The sequence below is a fragment of the Onychostruthus taczanowskii genome, unplaced genomic scaffold (genome assembly GCF_017590055.1).
Source record: "Onychostruthus taczanowskii isolate IOZ18803 unplaced genomic scaffold, ASM1759005v1 scaffold3, whole genome shotgun sequence".
Classification (NCBI taxonomy): Eukaryota; Metazoa; Chordata; class Aves; order Passeriformes; family Passeridae; genus Onychostruthus; species Onychostruthus taczanowskii.
This window is the reverse complement of record NW_024500349.1, coordinates 1,401,638-1,419,832: the sequence shown is the minus strand read 5'-3', so window position 1 is coordinate 1,419,832 and position 18,195 is coordinate 1,401,638. Positions and strand designations below refer to the sequence as shown.

General features: G+C 41.3%; 1 protein-coding gene across 10 annotated transcripts in view; it reads left to right on the top strand.

Moving 5' to 3' along the window:
• DYNC1I1 (dynein cytoplasmic 1 intermediate chain 1) overlaps positions 1-18,195 on the top strand; it is a 212,613-nt gene that overhangs the window by 131,251 nt on the left and 63,167 nt on the right. For all 10 annotated transcript variants that reach the window (XM_041408338.1, XM_041408337.1, XM_041408343.1 and 7 more), the window contains 3 exons: positions 6,496-6,658; positions 7,821-7,920; positions 13,250-13,375. In XM_041408338.1, coding sequence (XP_041264272.1) covers positions 6,496-6,658; positions 7,821-7,920; positions 13,250-13,375 — 389 coding nt within the window. The remainder of the gene's footprint in view (positions 1-6,495; positions 6,659-7,820; positions 7,921-13,249; positions 13,376-18,195) is intronic.

The window sequence follows — 18,195 nt, the reverse complement described above, 5'->3', positions numbered from 1 at the left end:
AATGCTGTGAATCAAATGAAGCCTTCGTCCCCAAACTGACAAGGAACGGAGGCCCATTTTTTAGTGTTTGGTGTCATTCTCTCCCTGTTGGCTTTAGCCCTTTTGCCTACAAAATCCCATTTTCCTCTCTGTTGTAATCACCCTTCTCATGTTCTGAGCAACATTCAGAGTTTGAAGCCATCGTTTGTGTTTCATGGAAGTGATTAAAACCATGTTACAAGTCAAACAGGAGTTTAGAAGAACATTTCCTGTCGGTGCTGCACTCTGTGTGCCTACTCAGAATTAATAGCTTTTCTGCAAATTAGCACATAATGGGTTAAAAGCATGTTTATGTTGGCATTAAGTACTCTGGCTTCTTTTTCTCTGCAAGGCAAGACAATATTTTGCAAACTTTTTAAAAAATCTCTAATAGACATTATAGTGGCGCCATTCACACTGCTATATAGTAGTTAAGGCTGTGTCAGCACTTCCATTATGAATCCTGTTTTTCAGGGATTTATAACCCAGCCGTAAAAATTTGCTCTGGGCTGAAATTTGGTTTCAGCTCAGGGAGCACATTTTTTAACAGATTAAAAAAAATCAGCATGGCCTTTTTTGAGTTATAGGAGTGTTAAGAAAAAATCCATGAGAGAGAGAAGTGCAGGGAGAGAAATGAAGACCATTTTTTCATGAATATAACTCAAAAATTGGTCAGGATAAAAAATAAAGTTTGGATGCAGTCTGTTCAGTCTCCCTCTCTCAAGCCAACAGGACAAGAGTGCTCTATTTTTATAATGGTATTTTAAGAGGAAACAGGATTTTTTTCCTATGTGGTTTATAGGTAGTTCAGTTTAATTCTTCAGACATTTATTGCATGCTTAATTTCCTCATCTTACCCCCGCACACCCCAGAGTTGCTCTATGGGGTTTGGTGGGATTATTGAGCAGTCAGGAGTGTTTGTAGGGTCTGACCCTGGTTCTGGACATGTCCCAGCACCACTGTAAGGCCCTCGGTGCACCTGCATTGGGGCAGCCTGTCTGGCATGGCCCCTCTTGCAGAACTTCACTGCCATGGAGATGTGAATCCCCCCAAAGTGGAGTGGGAGATGAAAAACTGACTCGTTGAGCACTTGAAGTGTATGAAGCCTTGGGACCACCTTGTGCTCCTTCCATGGGGCTGCCTGTTGCCACCCGTGTCTTGGGCACAGGTTCTCCCCATTGTTTTTGGAAGAAGCGAGTGTGGGATACCTGACGGTGAACTGGGCTGGGCTCTGCCTGTTCCCAGCCTCTCCTGACCACGTAAACAAGAGACTGGTCCCAAACTGTGGCAACAAGTGGGATGGGGTTTTCCACCACCAGAGAGCTCTGGAGCTCCACCTAAGGCTCCTCTTTGTGTCAGTAGAAACCACAAGAACAACGGGACGGGCTAGGTCTTAAAAGTGGGCCTCAGCCTGCATTTATCTGAAGCCATGGGCATATCCACAGAAACTTGCAGGAAAGTCTGTGATGGGAAAGGCTGGGATCTGCAGCTCCAAAGATCTGCTGTGCCCTGCTCTTGCCCTGGCTCTGTGCATGGAGCTCGGGTGTCCAGAGCAGGCTGGGCTGGTGGGGATGGTTTCGCTCTCAACAGCTCAGGCATCAGTATTGGAAAAGCAAGACAGGTTGTGGTGAGGTTTGTCATGGCCAGAAATGCCACAGTTTCACTGCCACCAACACCACAAGGAGCTCAGGTGTGCCTACCCATCCTTACAGCCAGCTCAGGCATGCTCAGGGGTGGTGTCCAGCACAGCCCCTGGAGAAGCACAGGCAGTGGGAACAGCCCTGCCTGGCACTGTATCAAATTTAAGGCTCTGCAACTTGCTACTCTAAAATCAAAAAATCCCTAAATAAAGCTTGAAATCTTCCTTTTTATGTTTAGTGGTTATGCCATGAAAGGGCTTGCCAGCACAACAAAGGCATGACATATATCAAACCATAGTATGGGACACAGCAAAGCAGGATATGGCATTTGTCAAGCCTGACATGAAAGTGCAAAGCACAAGAAAAGCAGGAGGATCACAGGATCAGCAGGCAAGGACTGAAAGCTGCTGAGAGCCACTTTACACCTTGAAGTTCTCACCCTGTGCCTTTCAGCCATCCTCCATCGTCAGCACATCTAAAGTTTACATGGATTTAAATAGATGCTGAAAGAAATAATACAGCTCTTAAAGGGGTTTTAATAATCTCCTTCTGTCTCTCATTATATCTCTGGGTTGATAACAAGGCTGTTTCCTGCTTTACTGTTTTTATTAGTTTGCCCTTTCTTTCATTCACTTACTCCTTTTGGTCTTTTTCTTTTGGTTGGTTTTTGTTTTTTTTTTTTTTTTTCCTAAATGGACTTAATTTTCATTTCTCTTGTCTAGGTTTTAGAATTGCTGAGATTCCAGGAGAATCTTTGTTATATTTATTTAAATGTGGGATGGGGGTTTTTTGTTTTATTTTTTTATGTTTTTTAACTGTCTTGAGAGAAGACTCAAATTCTAGCACTTGAATATTTCTAAATTTATTCCTGCACTGTTATCCCAACTATTTGTGTTGTATTTACTACAAACATGCTTCTGCCGAATAAGAACAAGTCTGCATAAATTTTATCTTCATTCCTAAATATTCAATAAGATGTTTTAATATAATTTTTTGTTTCTTTCTGTTTTGCCCAAAGAAATTTATGGACAAAGAACCTGATGTGAAATATGGTATTTCTGAGGATTATGTTAAATCGCATGAAATGATAAAATGTTCCTACTTTTGTAAATAAATCTCGAGTAAATTGATTGTTTTCGCATCACTTTCAACTATTGTTTCATATTCTAGACCTTCCTGTTCAAGCACAAGTACGTAATATCTTTCATTACAGATGTACCTCACAGTTTCTTTCCCTGTGAGCATTTATTACAATGTAGAGCAATTTAATTTTAGATGTAAATTCCATTTTGTTTTGTACTGTATTGTACATTAGCATGGACACAGGGCTGCTTTGGTAGCTGTTGCTGACATCCCAGCCACAGAGCCCTTGCAGAGCAGGCTGCTGGTGCTGCGGGGCCCCGTCCATGTCTCGGTGGCTGCCCCACAGATCCTCCTGCAGTGAGCCGTGCAGGGCCACAGATGGGTTCAGCTCCTTGGCGTGGGGTCAGAGCCCAGACACAGCAGTTCATGTGGAAGCTATGGTGTCGAAACAAAAGCAGACTATGGAGCTTTCTTTGCAGGAGTTTTCGTGGCACTCCAGGCAATAAGCACGCAGCTTTTAGCAGTGGTAAGCTACGCACTGCACTGGGCTTTGTTCAGCACAGAAGGTTAGATGTGGTTGGTTTGGGTTTTGTGCCAGGGAGAGCAGATACTTGAAGACAAATGCTGTATTCTTACAGGGAATTTCTGGAGATATTGTCACATCACATAGGTCTCTGTGACAAAACAAAACAAAACACACTTTGATCAGCTACTTATGTTTCTCAGTTTTCCTTAAAGAGAGCCTGTGTTTCTTGAAAGCTGAGATCAAAGTCACTGTAAGCTCCCAGATCGGAAGAAAAATTGCAGAAAATTACATACGTTCTTTTTATTTTATTTGAGGTAATGGACAGACAGGGAGAAGGAACAAGAAGAAAATGGAAATGTCTCTGAAAGATAAATGGTTAGAAAACCTCCATATTTGAAAGAACAAGCCTGTCTGTTTGGGTTTTTTTGCTTATAGTTCATGTATTTACAGTAGTTATAGCAGTGTTTTACACTGGAAAAAGTAACGATAACATTCTTGTAAGAAGAGATTGCCTCAAATAAAACTTCAGAGGCAGCCGAATGAAAGAAGAAAATAAGGCTAAAATATGAAGCTTAATATTGCCAGGGGGCATCTGGTGTGTCAGTCAGATGAATGAGGTAAGCTGATTTATGCCCTAAAAACTTTAGCCAAGGTGTTCCTGATGGTTTAATAGACTGCTGGCCTCCCACAGATCATTGCTAACTGCAAGGGAGATTTTGCTGAGGTAGAACTACAACCATGTTTCTCCACTGCTTGTGAGCACTCCACAGCTCCCAAGTTTTTTATTTTTTGCCTTTTCCCTTTCTATTGATTTTGGGTTGTATTTTCTTTGCAGTTATAGTCAGCAAATAGCCAAGTAATAAATTTATATTCCCAAGCTGTAGAGAGGATTTGATTTAGCAAATAATTTTTACCATTTGCAGCAGTTTAACACGAGTTTTCCAGTTGCCTTTGCAGTTGTTTTCCCCCTCTTTATGCCATTTCTCTGCATTGTCATGCTTGTTGTCTTTGATTCTCGGAAAGCAATGCTTTAGTGGTGACGATGGGATATTGCCTCATTACAGGCTTCCTTGCCAGATGAGTTCCTCACTGCCAATTACTGTTCAGCAATGGATGCTGCAGTAGGTCAAGCTGTACTTCTTGCTAGTCTTTTCTTTCACATGCATTGCTTCTGTGTAAAGCACTTAGGGGCAAATTGTGCTCCTGCCTTGGTAATTGTTGCTCTGCTACTCAGGGGGACCATGTGAGGGGATGCAGATACTCTCTGGATGCATGGAGCTCCACAGGGACCACTAAGCTGCTGGTAGGAGACATAGGGCCAAGGCCATAGGACATCATCAAAGGCTAAAGTTTGTAACTTTTTAGCTGCTCTGTCTCCTGACAGCTAAATTGCTCCTACAGCTTTTGCATTTCTCCTGCCCTCTCCCTTTAGCTCAGTGTAGTGCAGAGATTTTGTCTTTCAGAACTAATGCTTTGACCACCTGAGGCAAACTTTGAGGCAAAGCACGGTGATAGCAGCCTCTCCCAAGCACAGCAGCCCTGAGAGCAGGTATGCTGAAAACAGGGGGAGCTGAGTACTGCTAGGGTGATGACCACGTCACTCCTCCTGCCTGCTGCTGTGCCCTTCCATCCATTCCTGCCCCATCCAGTTGGGCACTGGGGTGCATGAATCCAAGGAAGCAGAGGAAAATCAGATGGAGAGCAAGGGCCACATCTGCCTGATCGCTGAAAGAAGCTGTGTGGCATAGCACAGAAACTAGAAAATCATTTTGAGCTGGAGCTTGAAACTGTGTCACTCACTGTTTAATTAAACATTGAGATATGTATGACAGGGCTGGGAGTTAAACTTTGCTGTATGGTGGGTGTTCTCTGAATTCCCTTTTTTCGCTGCCAGTGTTTTAAGCCAATATGGCCTATGGAGACTGCAAGGTCATTTTCACAGGTAAACACCTCAAATCTGTAGTCTAAAGCTAAATGCTTTAGACTTTCAAACAGTAGACCTTTGATCTCCTGTTAAACTTTTACGTAGGAGTCTCTGTAGTTTTGCAGTAAATCTGTTTGTGATATGTTGTTTGTGTTCCTAATTATAAATTTGGAACAAAATTCTCTGTCAGCAGAGCTTTTTGTGCTGGGAATTTAGGCTAGTTGCAAGGTTGGTTTGGGGTAAGTGTAAAGATATTAGTGTCATTTCTTGAAATACAAGTAATTCTGAAATAGAACTATAATGATGATTCAAAACACTTGTGGGCAAATACATCATCAATATGCAATATTGCCAGAATATCAATATGACCCTGATAGTGCAACTGAGAACAGAATTTTTTACTGTAGTAACAGCAGCATCCCAACTTTCATTCCTTCTGATACTCGCGTTTGAGTTGTAATTTACCAACAGGTCTTTAAACTGATGGAGACGTTGCATTGATGCGTTCTTTAAAGACAGTATTTTTCAAATGAAAGGCCCAACTGGAAATATTGGAAGTAAAGGTTTAGCAACTCTGAGTACATGCAAAGAAGCAACTTCATCTTGGGGGAGACATGCTATTCTTACTGCTGCCCAGGGCAGCTTTGCCCATGGCTCGGTGACGTTTGTTGCTCTGGGTCTTAGGATTCCTCTGCACGAATAACACTGCCTTAGAGAAACTGCTGTTTGGCTGGTTGCTTTCAGTTTTGCTGCCTCAGAGAATATCTTTGGTTATTCACTTCATTACTTCGCAAAAGCTGTGAAGCAAAGACAGAATTTGTCAGTGACACCAAGTAGAAATTGGAAGAATTGAAGGGAGAGATTATGTGAGACCTTTTAATATAAAGAACTGCAGTATAAGTTAAGAAGATTATTTTATCTTCAGCTCCTCTGACAGGTCCTCTGTTACATAAGTGTTCTGCTTTTTCTAGTTAGGTATTGCCTAAACGTCAGTCACGGCCATTTCCTGAAATAGGAACACTGGGTTTATTTAATTTGGGGGGTTTAAGTATTTTCCATTTCAGAATAATAAATACATAAGATACAGGATCTCTTCTATGTAAAGGCTACATTCTGATAATATACAGGAGTATGTTTAGATGTATTAAAAACTTCTTAGTCATGATTTTAAGAGTAAAGCTTTGATTTTTCTCCTGACATGGCTATAGAAAGCTTTCATGTCAAAAGAAACCCACTGAAGATGTTGATTCATTGGGAAAGGGGTGAAATGTCATACTCCTAACTTCATCTTTTCATTTTCCAAGCTCCTCCTAGAGAACTGACAGAAGAAGAAAAGCAACAAGTTCTCCATTCAGAAGAATTCCTGATATTTTTTGACCGCACAATACGTGTAATTGAGCGAGCTTTGGCTGAAGATTCTGACATCTTCTTTGACTATAGTGGGAGAGACGTAGAAGAGAAAGATGGGTCAGTTTGGGGTTTTTTTTTGCTTCTGTAAAATAAGTTTTATAAAGATAAGTCCAATAACAGGAAGCCTTAATTTTAAACAAAATTTAACATTTTTATTCTTAAGAAAAGCTTAAATTCTCTCTGTGAAGCCCTGGGTAACTTTGTCATCTGAAATGATATTTTAAAATAGCTTTGTGATTTACTGATCTGGATTTTGGCAGGTTTTTTAATTTGATGTGTTATTCAGCTGGTTTAATTTTTTGTTTCATTTTTGCAATGAAATTCAAAATTCTGGGAAAATAACTGAAAGAGATAAATGTGTGTATACACAATGTGTGTGTACATGTAAATGTGTACATTTCAGTGGTGTACATGTGTGTGCTTATGATATTTTCACAAATTCAAGCTAGTGTTGTTTATATTCTACTACTGCCTCAGGTCTGTAATGGATCCCACTTTACCATGCATTGTGGGGATGAAATGATCTCCCAAAGTGTTTGCAATCTTTACAGCTAAGACGAGAAGTGACAAGTTTTGTTTTCAGCAATTGATATGGGAGCAAAGCAGTAAAACTTGTTAGTTGGAGAGGAAATATTTAGGTTGCAACAGCTATGTATCTGTTGAAGCCTTATGGCAAATCAGTAGCTGTATTGCATGGAAGTTACTGGAGGTTAACCCAGAACAGCATCCCTATGGACCAGCTGAGTGCATCAGTGTGGCAGTGTTGGACCAGCACTGAGCTTCATCCTGTCCTTACGGAGCCACACAGCATCTGCTGTCTCCATCTCTGGGAGAAGGTGCTGTACCATTAACATTTTAGGAATCATAAGTAAGAAAGGTTTCATTATAGCTTGGAGGTGAAAGTTCGTAAAAGTGGGAGCTGAATGCCAGGGCCAGGTTCATCCTGGGAGACCAACAGGGCAGAGATGGCCCAGGGTGACCCAGAAGAGTCAGGCAAGCAGCAAGAAATTAAAAAATGTGGTTTTGTGAAACACGCCTAAAATTTGTTCCTTGTTGCATCATTTTCAGCCAGACACTCAGTGAGAGCAATTAAATCAAGGTGGCAGACTTCCCCAGGCTGAGCAGAGATCTGAGAAATAGTCAAAAACTTTTGCACTGCTTTTCACAGCATTTGAACCCTGCTACTTGAAAATATATCACTTTGTTTGAATTCACACAGAGATGTTCAAGCAGGAGCCAACCTTTCCTTTAACCGGCAGTTTTATGATGAGCACTGGTCAAAGCATCGTGTCGTCACCTGCATGGATTGGTCTCTTCAGGTAAGATGTGGATTTGGAAGATATGTTTCCATATCACTTCCACTTCTCCCTATAAAACTTATGGACAGCCTCTGTTTGCTCTTCTTTATGCAGAGCAGGATGTTATTTTTGAGATAACAGCAGGGCCCTGTGTGAGTGAAAGCACTTTTCTCTGTGGAGAAGATGGTGAACAATAATGAAGCTGTCATTGTTTTTGTATATGTTACTTCGTCTTCAAAATCAGGATGTTATGTTAAAACCCTAGGTTAAACCTACCAATATTAAATCTGTACTTTTCCTCCCTCTTTCACTACTTCAGCCAAAAATGGAAATTTTTTTAGGACAAAAGGTTTAAAATTAAACTAACTAAAATTAATTTACTAAATATACATAATTATACATAGTAGTATATAAAACGTTTTTAAATGGTGAGAAAAAAATTAATTTTTCTAATATACTAAAACTTAAAATGTGAAAGTATCTGAACAATTTAAAAAGATTGAAAATAGTTCTTTCAAAAACTGCTGGGTCCTGTCTTCAAGTGATGGAAGAGGAGGCTACAGCTGCTCTAGGTCATGCTAAGGCAGCATGCCTGGGATGCACCCAGTTTCTCTGCACTGTAAAGCATTGTCATTGGAAAATAAAACTGATGATAGACCTGCTTAAGCTCTCCAAAACCACTGCAATCACATCAGCAAAGTACAGAAACCAGTTTAATTAGTTACTCTGTTGGAGAGCTGGAATTATCAGACATCATCACAGGTCCTGTTAAATTAATTTTGTTCCAGTTTTACTCCAGCCCCCCTTGTCCTGTTTCGTTATTGTTAGCCTGTTCCTAGGTTCTGGCCTTGAGCAAAGCATCTGGTTTCCCTGGGGAGAGAACCAAGGAGACTCTGCTCCTCAATCCACCATACACGTATAACAAAACTGCTCCAAGAGGACATTGAGGTCAAAAATGCAGGCACAAGCCAGGCTGGCTTCTTGTCCCCAAACCCAGCCTCAGGCGTGCCACGGGATAAGAAGCATGGAGACTTTAAATCCATGCTTCTCTCTTTCCCCTTGAAATGGCCACAGAGCTGCTTCCATCCCTCTGGGTACTTCCCAGGCAAGGTGGCAGTGCCTGCACAGAGGACCTGGAGGCTGCAGGGAGGAGAAGAGTCAGGGGGTCCCAGTGAGCACGGCTGCTGGGCTGAGGACGTCTGGGTGGTGCACAACAGCCAGTTGCAGAGAGGCTTCTTGTAATAGCCAGCTTGCACTCCATGTGTGAAATGAAGGATTTATACCTTTGCTTTCATACAAAATATCAACCTAGAAACAGGTATGCACTATTGTGATGTGGGTGGCCTTTAAGCACATATGGATTTCCACAGAAATCAAATATAAGCCTGAGGAAACACTTATCTTAGGTTGTTCACTTGTTCAGGGGCTGGAAATTACATGGAATTCTTATCTGATATTTTCCTAACAGGCAGCTCTTACTGTATTCCCAGGGCAGCAAGAAAAAAAGCCGCCTCAGAAGAGCACTGCCAAATGTAATTGTTCAGCCCCTGGGGCTTGAAGGCATGTTCTGCTTCCCACCTCTTTGTTCCAGGGTGGCCCCTCCTGCCTTCCTCTTTGTTAACTCCTCATGCTCAGCTCCCTGGCACCCCAGCAGGGGCTTCTGTATGTGGGGGGCTTCTGCATGCTGCCCTACAGTAGCTTGGGAGTATGGAGTTGCCTCCTCTCCTTCCTGCTTTGAGTTGTATCCACGAGACAAGAGCTGGAGCCAGACAGAGGTATTTCACCTAACCACTAGCTCTGCTGCTCACACATGCTCCAGGACATGACAGTGTCCACTGTGCCAAAGAATAACTTGAATAATCATGGGAACTGCAGAACACATTGCTCAATTTTCTGCGATAAAACTGCTGCTGCGAAACAGCCTGGAGGCAAATAGAAGCTTAATCAAACAAAGGACATTGATGCATTGATTAAACAAGTTACTCTGTTCCCAGTCACATGTAGAATACAGTCTCAAACATGTGGGATCATTCATACCGTTCAAGTTAACCCTCTAGCCCCTTGCTTCCTTCACAAAGCAACAAGAAAATGGCTTAGGTGCTTAAGGATCTTAGGGAAAGGCCCAGTAGACTGAGAGTAAACACAGAGAATGATAGCACCTTCCTCTGTCCATGAGATCACCTACAGCCAAGAAAATCATGGTTTCTGGGATAGAGATGTGTCTTTCTGGACCCTCAGGCAGCAGCCTTGAAGGAGTTTTTGCACAGCACCATTTCTATGTTGCTTTCATTTGCAGGATATCTGGGCACCTGGTGAGGACTGAAACTGTGTAAATGGAAGTAGATTGAGCGGGGCATTGGAGTTTGCAGTGCCAGGGAGGATTTAGGGTACTGCACTTAGCTCTGTCCTTTTAAGAGTCAAAAGCCTCATAATGGTGTTACCCAGCTAGGTATGACCCCAGCATCCGTGTAAACTTTAAATTGTGTTTCCAGTCAAATACATAAACTGATTGCAAAACCTGCCAATATGTTGTGTTGCAGGATTCATTTGGTGTGTTCTGTTACCCCCTAAAGCTATAATGGTTCAGTCCTGGGATCCCCCTTCCCCCTCCCCTGGAACCTCTCTCTCTGAGAGTGTCAATTCGTTCTCTCCTCCCCTGTTTCCCTGGTTGCCTTCTGTCAATCCCTCCCCAAGTTTTGTCCATCACCCACTGTCTCCTTCCCATATTCCAGAAAGTTCTCCTTTCTTCGGTGGGTGATTGGATCGGGAACAGGGGTCCCTCCCTGTCGCATTCCCTGTTGGCTAGCCGGCATGTTTCTCACGAGTTTGTTCACTCCCCAGTTCTCCCTCCTTGGTCAATGTGTCGTGTTTCCACCCCCTTTATAAGCTGCTGTATTCCTGCCTCGTGGTCCCTGCTCGGCTGGTGCACCTGGAGTTAATAAAAGGCTCTGGATTTTACCCCCGAGGAGGGTCCCTCTCTTCTTTCTTCTACTTCGCCTGCCTGCTGCTCCCTGCTGCCCCTTGCTGAGGCGCTCCCGGGACGCCCCGGCGCATCTAGGGAGTGCCCCCCCCGGCTGTCGGCTGCCGTGCCTTCAGCTCAGCCGGCGAGACCTCCTCCCTGCCCGGGGGAGTAGAGAAACTCGGACAGCAGCACAGCACCAATAGACCAGCAAGATTTGAGTCAGTGTCTGTTCATGGCCAGATGTGCTGCGAACCATGCCCACTAAACTTCCCAGGAGCATGAACCAGCCCCAAAGTGCTTCAAAATTGATACTTTGGATCTGGTCACACACCCTAGCTGGTTGTAGTCATGCTGGCAGGAGGGCTTGCTGCTTCTGCCTGCCCATGTATCTGCCCCTTCATGACCGCAGGCTCAGCCACTTGTGTGAATGGTCCCCAACCTGTTCAGCCAAAACGTGATGCTCTGTCAAGAGCCTGCTGCACACTCTGTTTACTTGGCCATGGGCCAGCGTGGGATGAAAAGGTTCAAAGGAGAAGCTGAGCTTGCTGTTCAGAAGTGGTTGCAAACTCTGTTGCAGGAGTGAGAGAGGAGAGGGGTGAGATGAATGAGAGCAGTGGAGGGCAGGGCTGGCACAACTGTGTCCAGAGAGGTGGCATCTCAGGTGTGGAATTAATTCACCCTCAGGTGCCCCTCATGTCTTGATGAGGGAGAAGACACGGTTGGTTGGTCTAATGTTTCCTTTAAATTCCATGCAAGTGAATTGGGTGCTAAATTGTTCTTACAAGCTGCGCCAGCAGCCAGGCTCTGGAGGGATGTAGGTACAATCTAGTCAGTGTTTCCTTAAAATGGGAAAGGGGTAGGCTGTGGTGTCCATGTGTCATTGCCAGTTCTTCCACACATGGGTCCAGACTCATTCAGAGCAATGAGCTTGAATACGAAAATCATCAGCTCTGTGATCCATTATCCATGGAAGCGTACAGAATGTGGGAAGCCTCAGCTGCTGGTGGCAGAAGTTACAGCTGTGTGCATTATTTCTTCCAAATGGATTTTGGGAGCAGAGAGGTTCAGAACCCAATAATAATGATAGAAAGGGTGGTGGTTTGGGGTTTTTTTGTTAATTGTTAAAGTGCCTTTGGACCAAATTCACAACTCCCAAATGAGAATTCTTTGTCCTGTTTCCTATCAGCTGTACTGTTCTCCTGTAAAGTGGTGGATGGTTTGGCAGGAATTTACCTGGGAAAGACAAAAAGTGACAATAATTTGCAGATGCTGAGAAATTTTGAGGGAAAGCATTTCTAATTAACAAGAGGAGAGTGTAGGTCTTGCACAACTTGGGCTGCTGACTCGTTGGTCTGCAGAAGACACAGGCTTTTCTCTGGACATGCCATAATCTCCACTGCCTTATCCCTCTAAATAGGCAAATACTTAGAGGGAAGGACAGAGGTTACCAGAGGTGGCTAGTGTCAAACACGTGAGAGTGAACAACTGAGAGTTACTATGTAGACAGAAAGTAATTGATATTTTGTGGATAAATTGCTACTTCTTCCGGTATTTTAAAATGATGCAAGGTCATTGAGACAGTGTGAAATTCTGATTTTTCATGCATGATATGTATATATAGATATGGATATATAAACAAAGCAAATAAATATGCGTGTTGCATATCTACTTTATACAGCACTGGATAATGGGTATACAAAAAAGTGTGGCTCTGTTTTTAGAGTGCTTATTGCATCAATCCTACTGAGTCAGTGGAATTCAAGGTCACCCTGTGCTTTACAAGATGACCTCAGCATCTTGCAAAATTGAGCTTCTGTGAAGAAAAGGTTTGGTTTGCCATTTGAATCATCAAGAAGAGCTTTCAAGTTGGTTCTGTGTATAAGTGAATAAGAGTGTATAATGAAATAAGAAAGAATGGTTTTCAGGAATGCTGAAAAAAATGTGAATTTCAGAATAAAAGAAAGTCAACCCTATGGTCATAGTGTTTTATTATCAAAATCAATTAAGACAACAGTTTGTCCCTGAAGAGATGCTGAGCAAATACATTAAAATTATTGAAGCTTTCAAATTTTTCCTCCTCCTTCCTTTTCATTCGCTTTACAAATATTTTGCTAGTTGTCTTTTCTTAAGAATTACCTGCAGAAAATAACATTGCCTTTGAGATATTTTAGAATAACTGATAGAGAGCAAGTATCAGGGGCTTTAAGGATGTTAGGGATGAGTAAAATGTAAAACCAAAATGAAGCAGAATAATATGATTTAACTAGCATGTATTTTAATTAAAACCAGATATTGCATATTTACTATAGATTATTTCTGTCTGATATGGTTTTGTTTAGGTTTTTCATTATCCATGTTATTTTATTTGCATTTTCTTTTCCTTTCTAGTATCCCGAATTGATGGTTGCATCTTATAACAATAATGAAGATGCTCCACACGAGCCTGATGGGGTAGCCTTGGTGTGGAACATGAAGTTCAAGAAAACCACACCAGAATATGTGTTCCATTGTCAGGTAAGGCTGAGGAACCCATTGATTTTATGCTTTCGACAATAAAATTTACTACATGGTGCATCTCCCCACTGATTATATGAAAAGGTTAAGGTTAAAAATAGGCAAATTTAGTAAAAGTACAAGTGACAGTCCAGTGTTTTTAGAAGGCAACCAGCCTTCTCAAACAAAAGCCTGTCAGGGCTGCGTGTCATTCTTTGTCTATTTAAAACGGTCCCTAGGAGATTTAGTTCATAAATCCCTCGCACTTAGGAAGCAACTGTGGTGTACCACTTCCTCATCCAGGCAGTAACACATGCTTTCCCACCCACGTTAACTTCCTCGCATCCTCTGCACTCAAGCTGCCTACCCTTGCCTTGGTTCTGCTCAATACCATGTTTTGCCTTTAAAATTGGGTAGTAATCTTTGCATTTTTGGACATGTGTCTGTCTTCCAGCTTAATCAGAATGGTATTGATTTCAAGAACTACTCCACCAATTCCTGTAGGTCAGTCAGTTTGACTGTCCTTTAAGTCAGCAAAATAATGTTTCACTTCACTCAGTGCTACTTTACGATTATGCAGGCTTAGAAGTTTATGGACAATTCAAAAATAGTTAAGTAATTTATTTCTGAATGTCTGTTTGTTCCTCTTCTGCCACTGCTTTTATGTGTGAAATGGCATGGCCTCATATTGACAGAAGTGTGCAGCTCACTGCCTCTATCTCCATCAAATTGTCCAAACTGTGGAACAGGGCTTGGGCCAAATTTCAAACCTCTTCATTAATATCCCTCTGTGGTAATTAAACACAGGACAGTGGCATTCAAAAAGCCATATGGAAAAGTTTCAGCAAGTAAAACTTAACAATCAGAGATTAGTAAAATGCAGATAATTCTGTGGTAAAAATTGCTTCTCTTGGAAGGATATGTATTACCTGGCTAATTGTGTAAGCTAAGTGTCATTTTACATGTGAGGACCAAACATCTTTTTGAACTAAGTTTATGTTTGGACTTGGGTACATTATCAGATGTAACATAGTGGGAGGGAGTTGCTGGAATTGAAGTTGCTGCTTCAACCCGATTAAGTAACCTTTAATTCTGGGCATATTTTTCTAATTTGCTATACTGAAAAACAACTTCACAAGGAGTTTAGGCCTGCAAATATGCTATACAGTTTTATATACATAAATGTGTGTGTGTGTGTGTGTGTGTGTGTGTATTACCTTCAAAAGAGGACTTGTATTTTCCTGGATATCATATTCGGCAGCCAATGCCGAATTGGCATTGGCCTTTCAGACTGCTTAAGGTCTTAGCTCAGATCCCGTGTTCAGATTCTTCTATGATATTCATAATGTATAATGTTTTGAACAAAACTTCCAAGAGAAGAGATGGCATTTCTAGGAAGGATAATCCTTAAACTAGATTTACTTTGCAAGATAATGACCAGATTCAGGGTATCTCTCCTGTGTAGACAGAGGAAAATTTACTAAAGACATAACCATTTGTTCCATTAAAGTTCTGTCTAGATACACTTAAGCAAAAGAGGTGTGACTTACTGCATTGAAAGCAATAAGACAGGCTACACTCTCCATTGGAAAAACACACACAGGACAAAGTAAGTGGTGGCCAGGTATTTGGCATGGCTGAGCTTCTGTCTAATCCTCGCTTTGTTGGATGTGCTCCCTTTTAGAACTGGAACCTTAAAACCTGTGAATTGAGAGACATATATGACACTGTGCTTGCACATGTATCCTGGATTCATTCTCTTTCAGCTAAAGAATGTCAGTTCTGCTCAGGGAAATATTTATTTTCCTTTCAAACTGACCACAGATAATTTGCATTATAAGTCCATTATGCGTTGGATCTGTCTTTGAACCACCATTATAGGGTTTTTGATGTGGAGTATCTTCTGCTTATCTTCAGATCAGATGGGGATACCCACATGGGATTAAATGGGGAAGCAAAAAGTATGCAACTTGGTCTCGAACACAGATTTTGTTGCAACTGACTCAGATGGAAAATAAGAAAAGAGTAATCTCTTAGCTCATACTCTGGATTTCAGCTCTATAGATCATCATGTTATTCTCTTAGTGGAAACTAACTGTATAATTAGTCAGCCCCATATAATTTACATTACCATTTTGCTAGAGAAACATTCCCTTTTTCAGTCCTGATTCAGTTATTTCTTCTGCAAGAGAGGTCCAATTTTGTTTCATCAAATAAATGACCTTACAACCGTCCAGCCCAACAGCTAGAGATGAACACACACCTTTACTGTTACAGCTGGGTTGCCCAGATATGACAAACACAGTACTTTTTATAGTACTGTGGAATTTTGTTGGGAAAATACAGTGTATTTCCCCAATAGGCCTCTATTTTCCTTCCCAATGACTTTCTATAAAAAGTGGTCTCAATAAATCCTACAAGATGCTGACTAATCTACTTTTTGCCTTTCCATTTTTGGGGCTCAGAGAGCAAGACACGAGGAAGTAGAAACTCACTTCAGGTGTGACTCTCAATGAGCTTTTGTGAGCCACTTCTGAGAAGCAAAATCAATAAATAGGTTTATGAAGGCATTTCTGAGAAACGTCTAAGAAATTTCATCTCAGGAGTTCTGCTAACATCAGTAGAGACAGATCTGTGGTGCATCTCTGGACAGCTAAAGAGCTGGCTGGAGTTGCAGTAGGGAGAACTTTGGATACCAATTGTGCACATTTGGTAAATTCTTAGAGCTAGAACCCTTAATCTTTTCCTGTCTTTCCTGATATATTATCTAGATGTGCACCATGGAATTTCTATGTTCTTTACCTCTTTCTGAGACTGTTTTTTATCTTAGATAGGAGAATGTGAAATGCTGAAAGTTGCCAGAACCCAGGGGCTTCCACTAAAGTTCAGCCATGACAGACAATGATGTAAAAATCTACTGGCAAGGATGTTTTTGCCTACATCCAGTCAGCAAAGCATTTTATTTCAGTCCTCAAATGTGAGGGGTGCTGTATTCTGTAAATATGAAATTCTTACCCAATTTAAAGTCATTTAAAGTTGTTGTCTTATTAATACAATTTAAGTAGTAGTAAATTTCATATTTGTAGTAGTAAATTTCTACAATGTGTTGTGCTAAAAATACTGGGTTCAGTTTAGTTAATACTCATTAAAGGAAAAGTTACAATTTGCCAAGCGAGCATACTTACTCATTAATTCATGTGTACTGCCATGTGCTCTATCAGATGCTTTCTAAAATAGTCCTGATGGCTTCTGCTCTTAGCTCCCAAAGAATTGCTTTTTTTTTCTATGTGTTTTATTTTTGCCCTTCTTTGGGTTTTTGTATTTCTGCTTTATGTGCTGTGACAGTATTTTAGATGTGACTCCCAGATTTTTTCCTCTGTAGCTCATCATACATTTCTTTACCACAAGGTTAGAAATAGGAAAACAGGGAAGAATGAGGGATTGGGCAATTTGTTCATTTGTTTTCCTATGCAAGCAAAATTTGTTGTCTCAGAAGCAAAACTGGAATGGGAGAATGATATCATTTACCAAAGGAATGAATGCTCAATGCTTTCCTTAGGTAGTGAGAAATAAATTGAGCATGCAGTTAATACTGCAGAGTGCAGACTGGGAATATCTTCGTAGGGAAGAGTCAGGGATGTCCTCTTCCCCCTGCTGGAGCATCACATACTCTTGGTGTAATCCAGAGCATTCCAAAGGCAAGACACATGCCTTTCAGAAGTACTTTATGAAACCATGCAGATGAGTCAACCCTAGTTGGGTTGGTTTGGCAGTATCCTGAGATGGAATGAATTCCAGGAACAACATGGAAATCACATTGACTCTCCCTTGGTTTAGTTGGGAGAATTTTAAGCAGTGGTTCACATTGCTTCTCTCAGCTACTGCTGGTTTGTGTTTAGGTGGGGGTCACAAAAACAAAAATAGTATCTCACAGTTATTGATGATCTGACTCAACGTGTGCTCAATCCTGTATTGATTTCTGTAATGCACAGGGCTGGCCTTGTATGTGAACATTCCTGTACCATTGATTGATAGAGTAGCACCAACCACGTTTCTCAATATTTCTTTCTTTTTCAGAAAGTGCTTTTATGTTCTTAATGTGTTTTTTCCTTGGACATACAAATAAAAATCTACATTACCCATTCATTATGATCATTATTTGTACTACTCATCATCTCTGCTCCTGATGTTGTTTCGTTTCATGGTGGTCTGATCTAAGCTTTCTAAAGCAGAATGACCTGAAGTATCTGAAACTTTGCAGCAACATATGTGGTCAAGTGAGGTGAATGGGAACTCAGGTTTGCAGTAGATGGGCTAGTAGATAATAGTCTGAATTTATACCCCTTCTTTCAGCAGGGCCTATTAGCATATGTACAGCACTGCTCTTCTATCAGATCTCATAGCTTTTGGGTTACAGCTGATCTGCAGAGACAAAAGTCACTAGGAAAAGAAATAATCAGTGTACCTAAGGGACTTGAGTGTATTACAAACTATTTCCTTTCTTCTGGAATTGAAGAGGGGTTATTAGAGTTGGTTGAGGTATCTGGATCTCAGCCTCAAACATCCATCATTTCAGGAGAGGAGGGGCGGAGGAGGAAGACAGCTAAAGGTATTAGTTTTGTGCAAATAAACCAAGTTGAATGTTACTTTCTGATCTGCATTGTTACTGGAAAGTAAAGAATTCTGTTCTACTACACACAATCTAATCATAAGAGAAAAAAAAATTACTGCATTGATGGTCTTTTGATTTATTATGGATTATTTCCTGATCTTTTAATTTCCTCTTTGTCAGCTATGTCTTTTCCAAATGTCTCAAAAGGGCAGTGAGAAGTACAGATCTG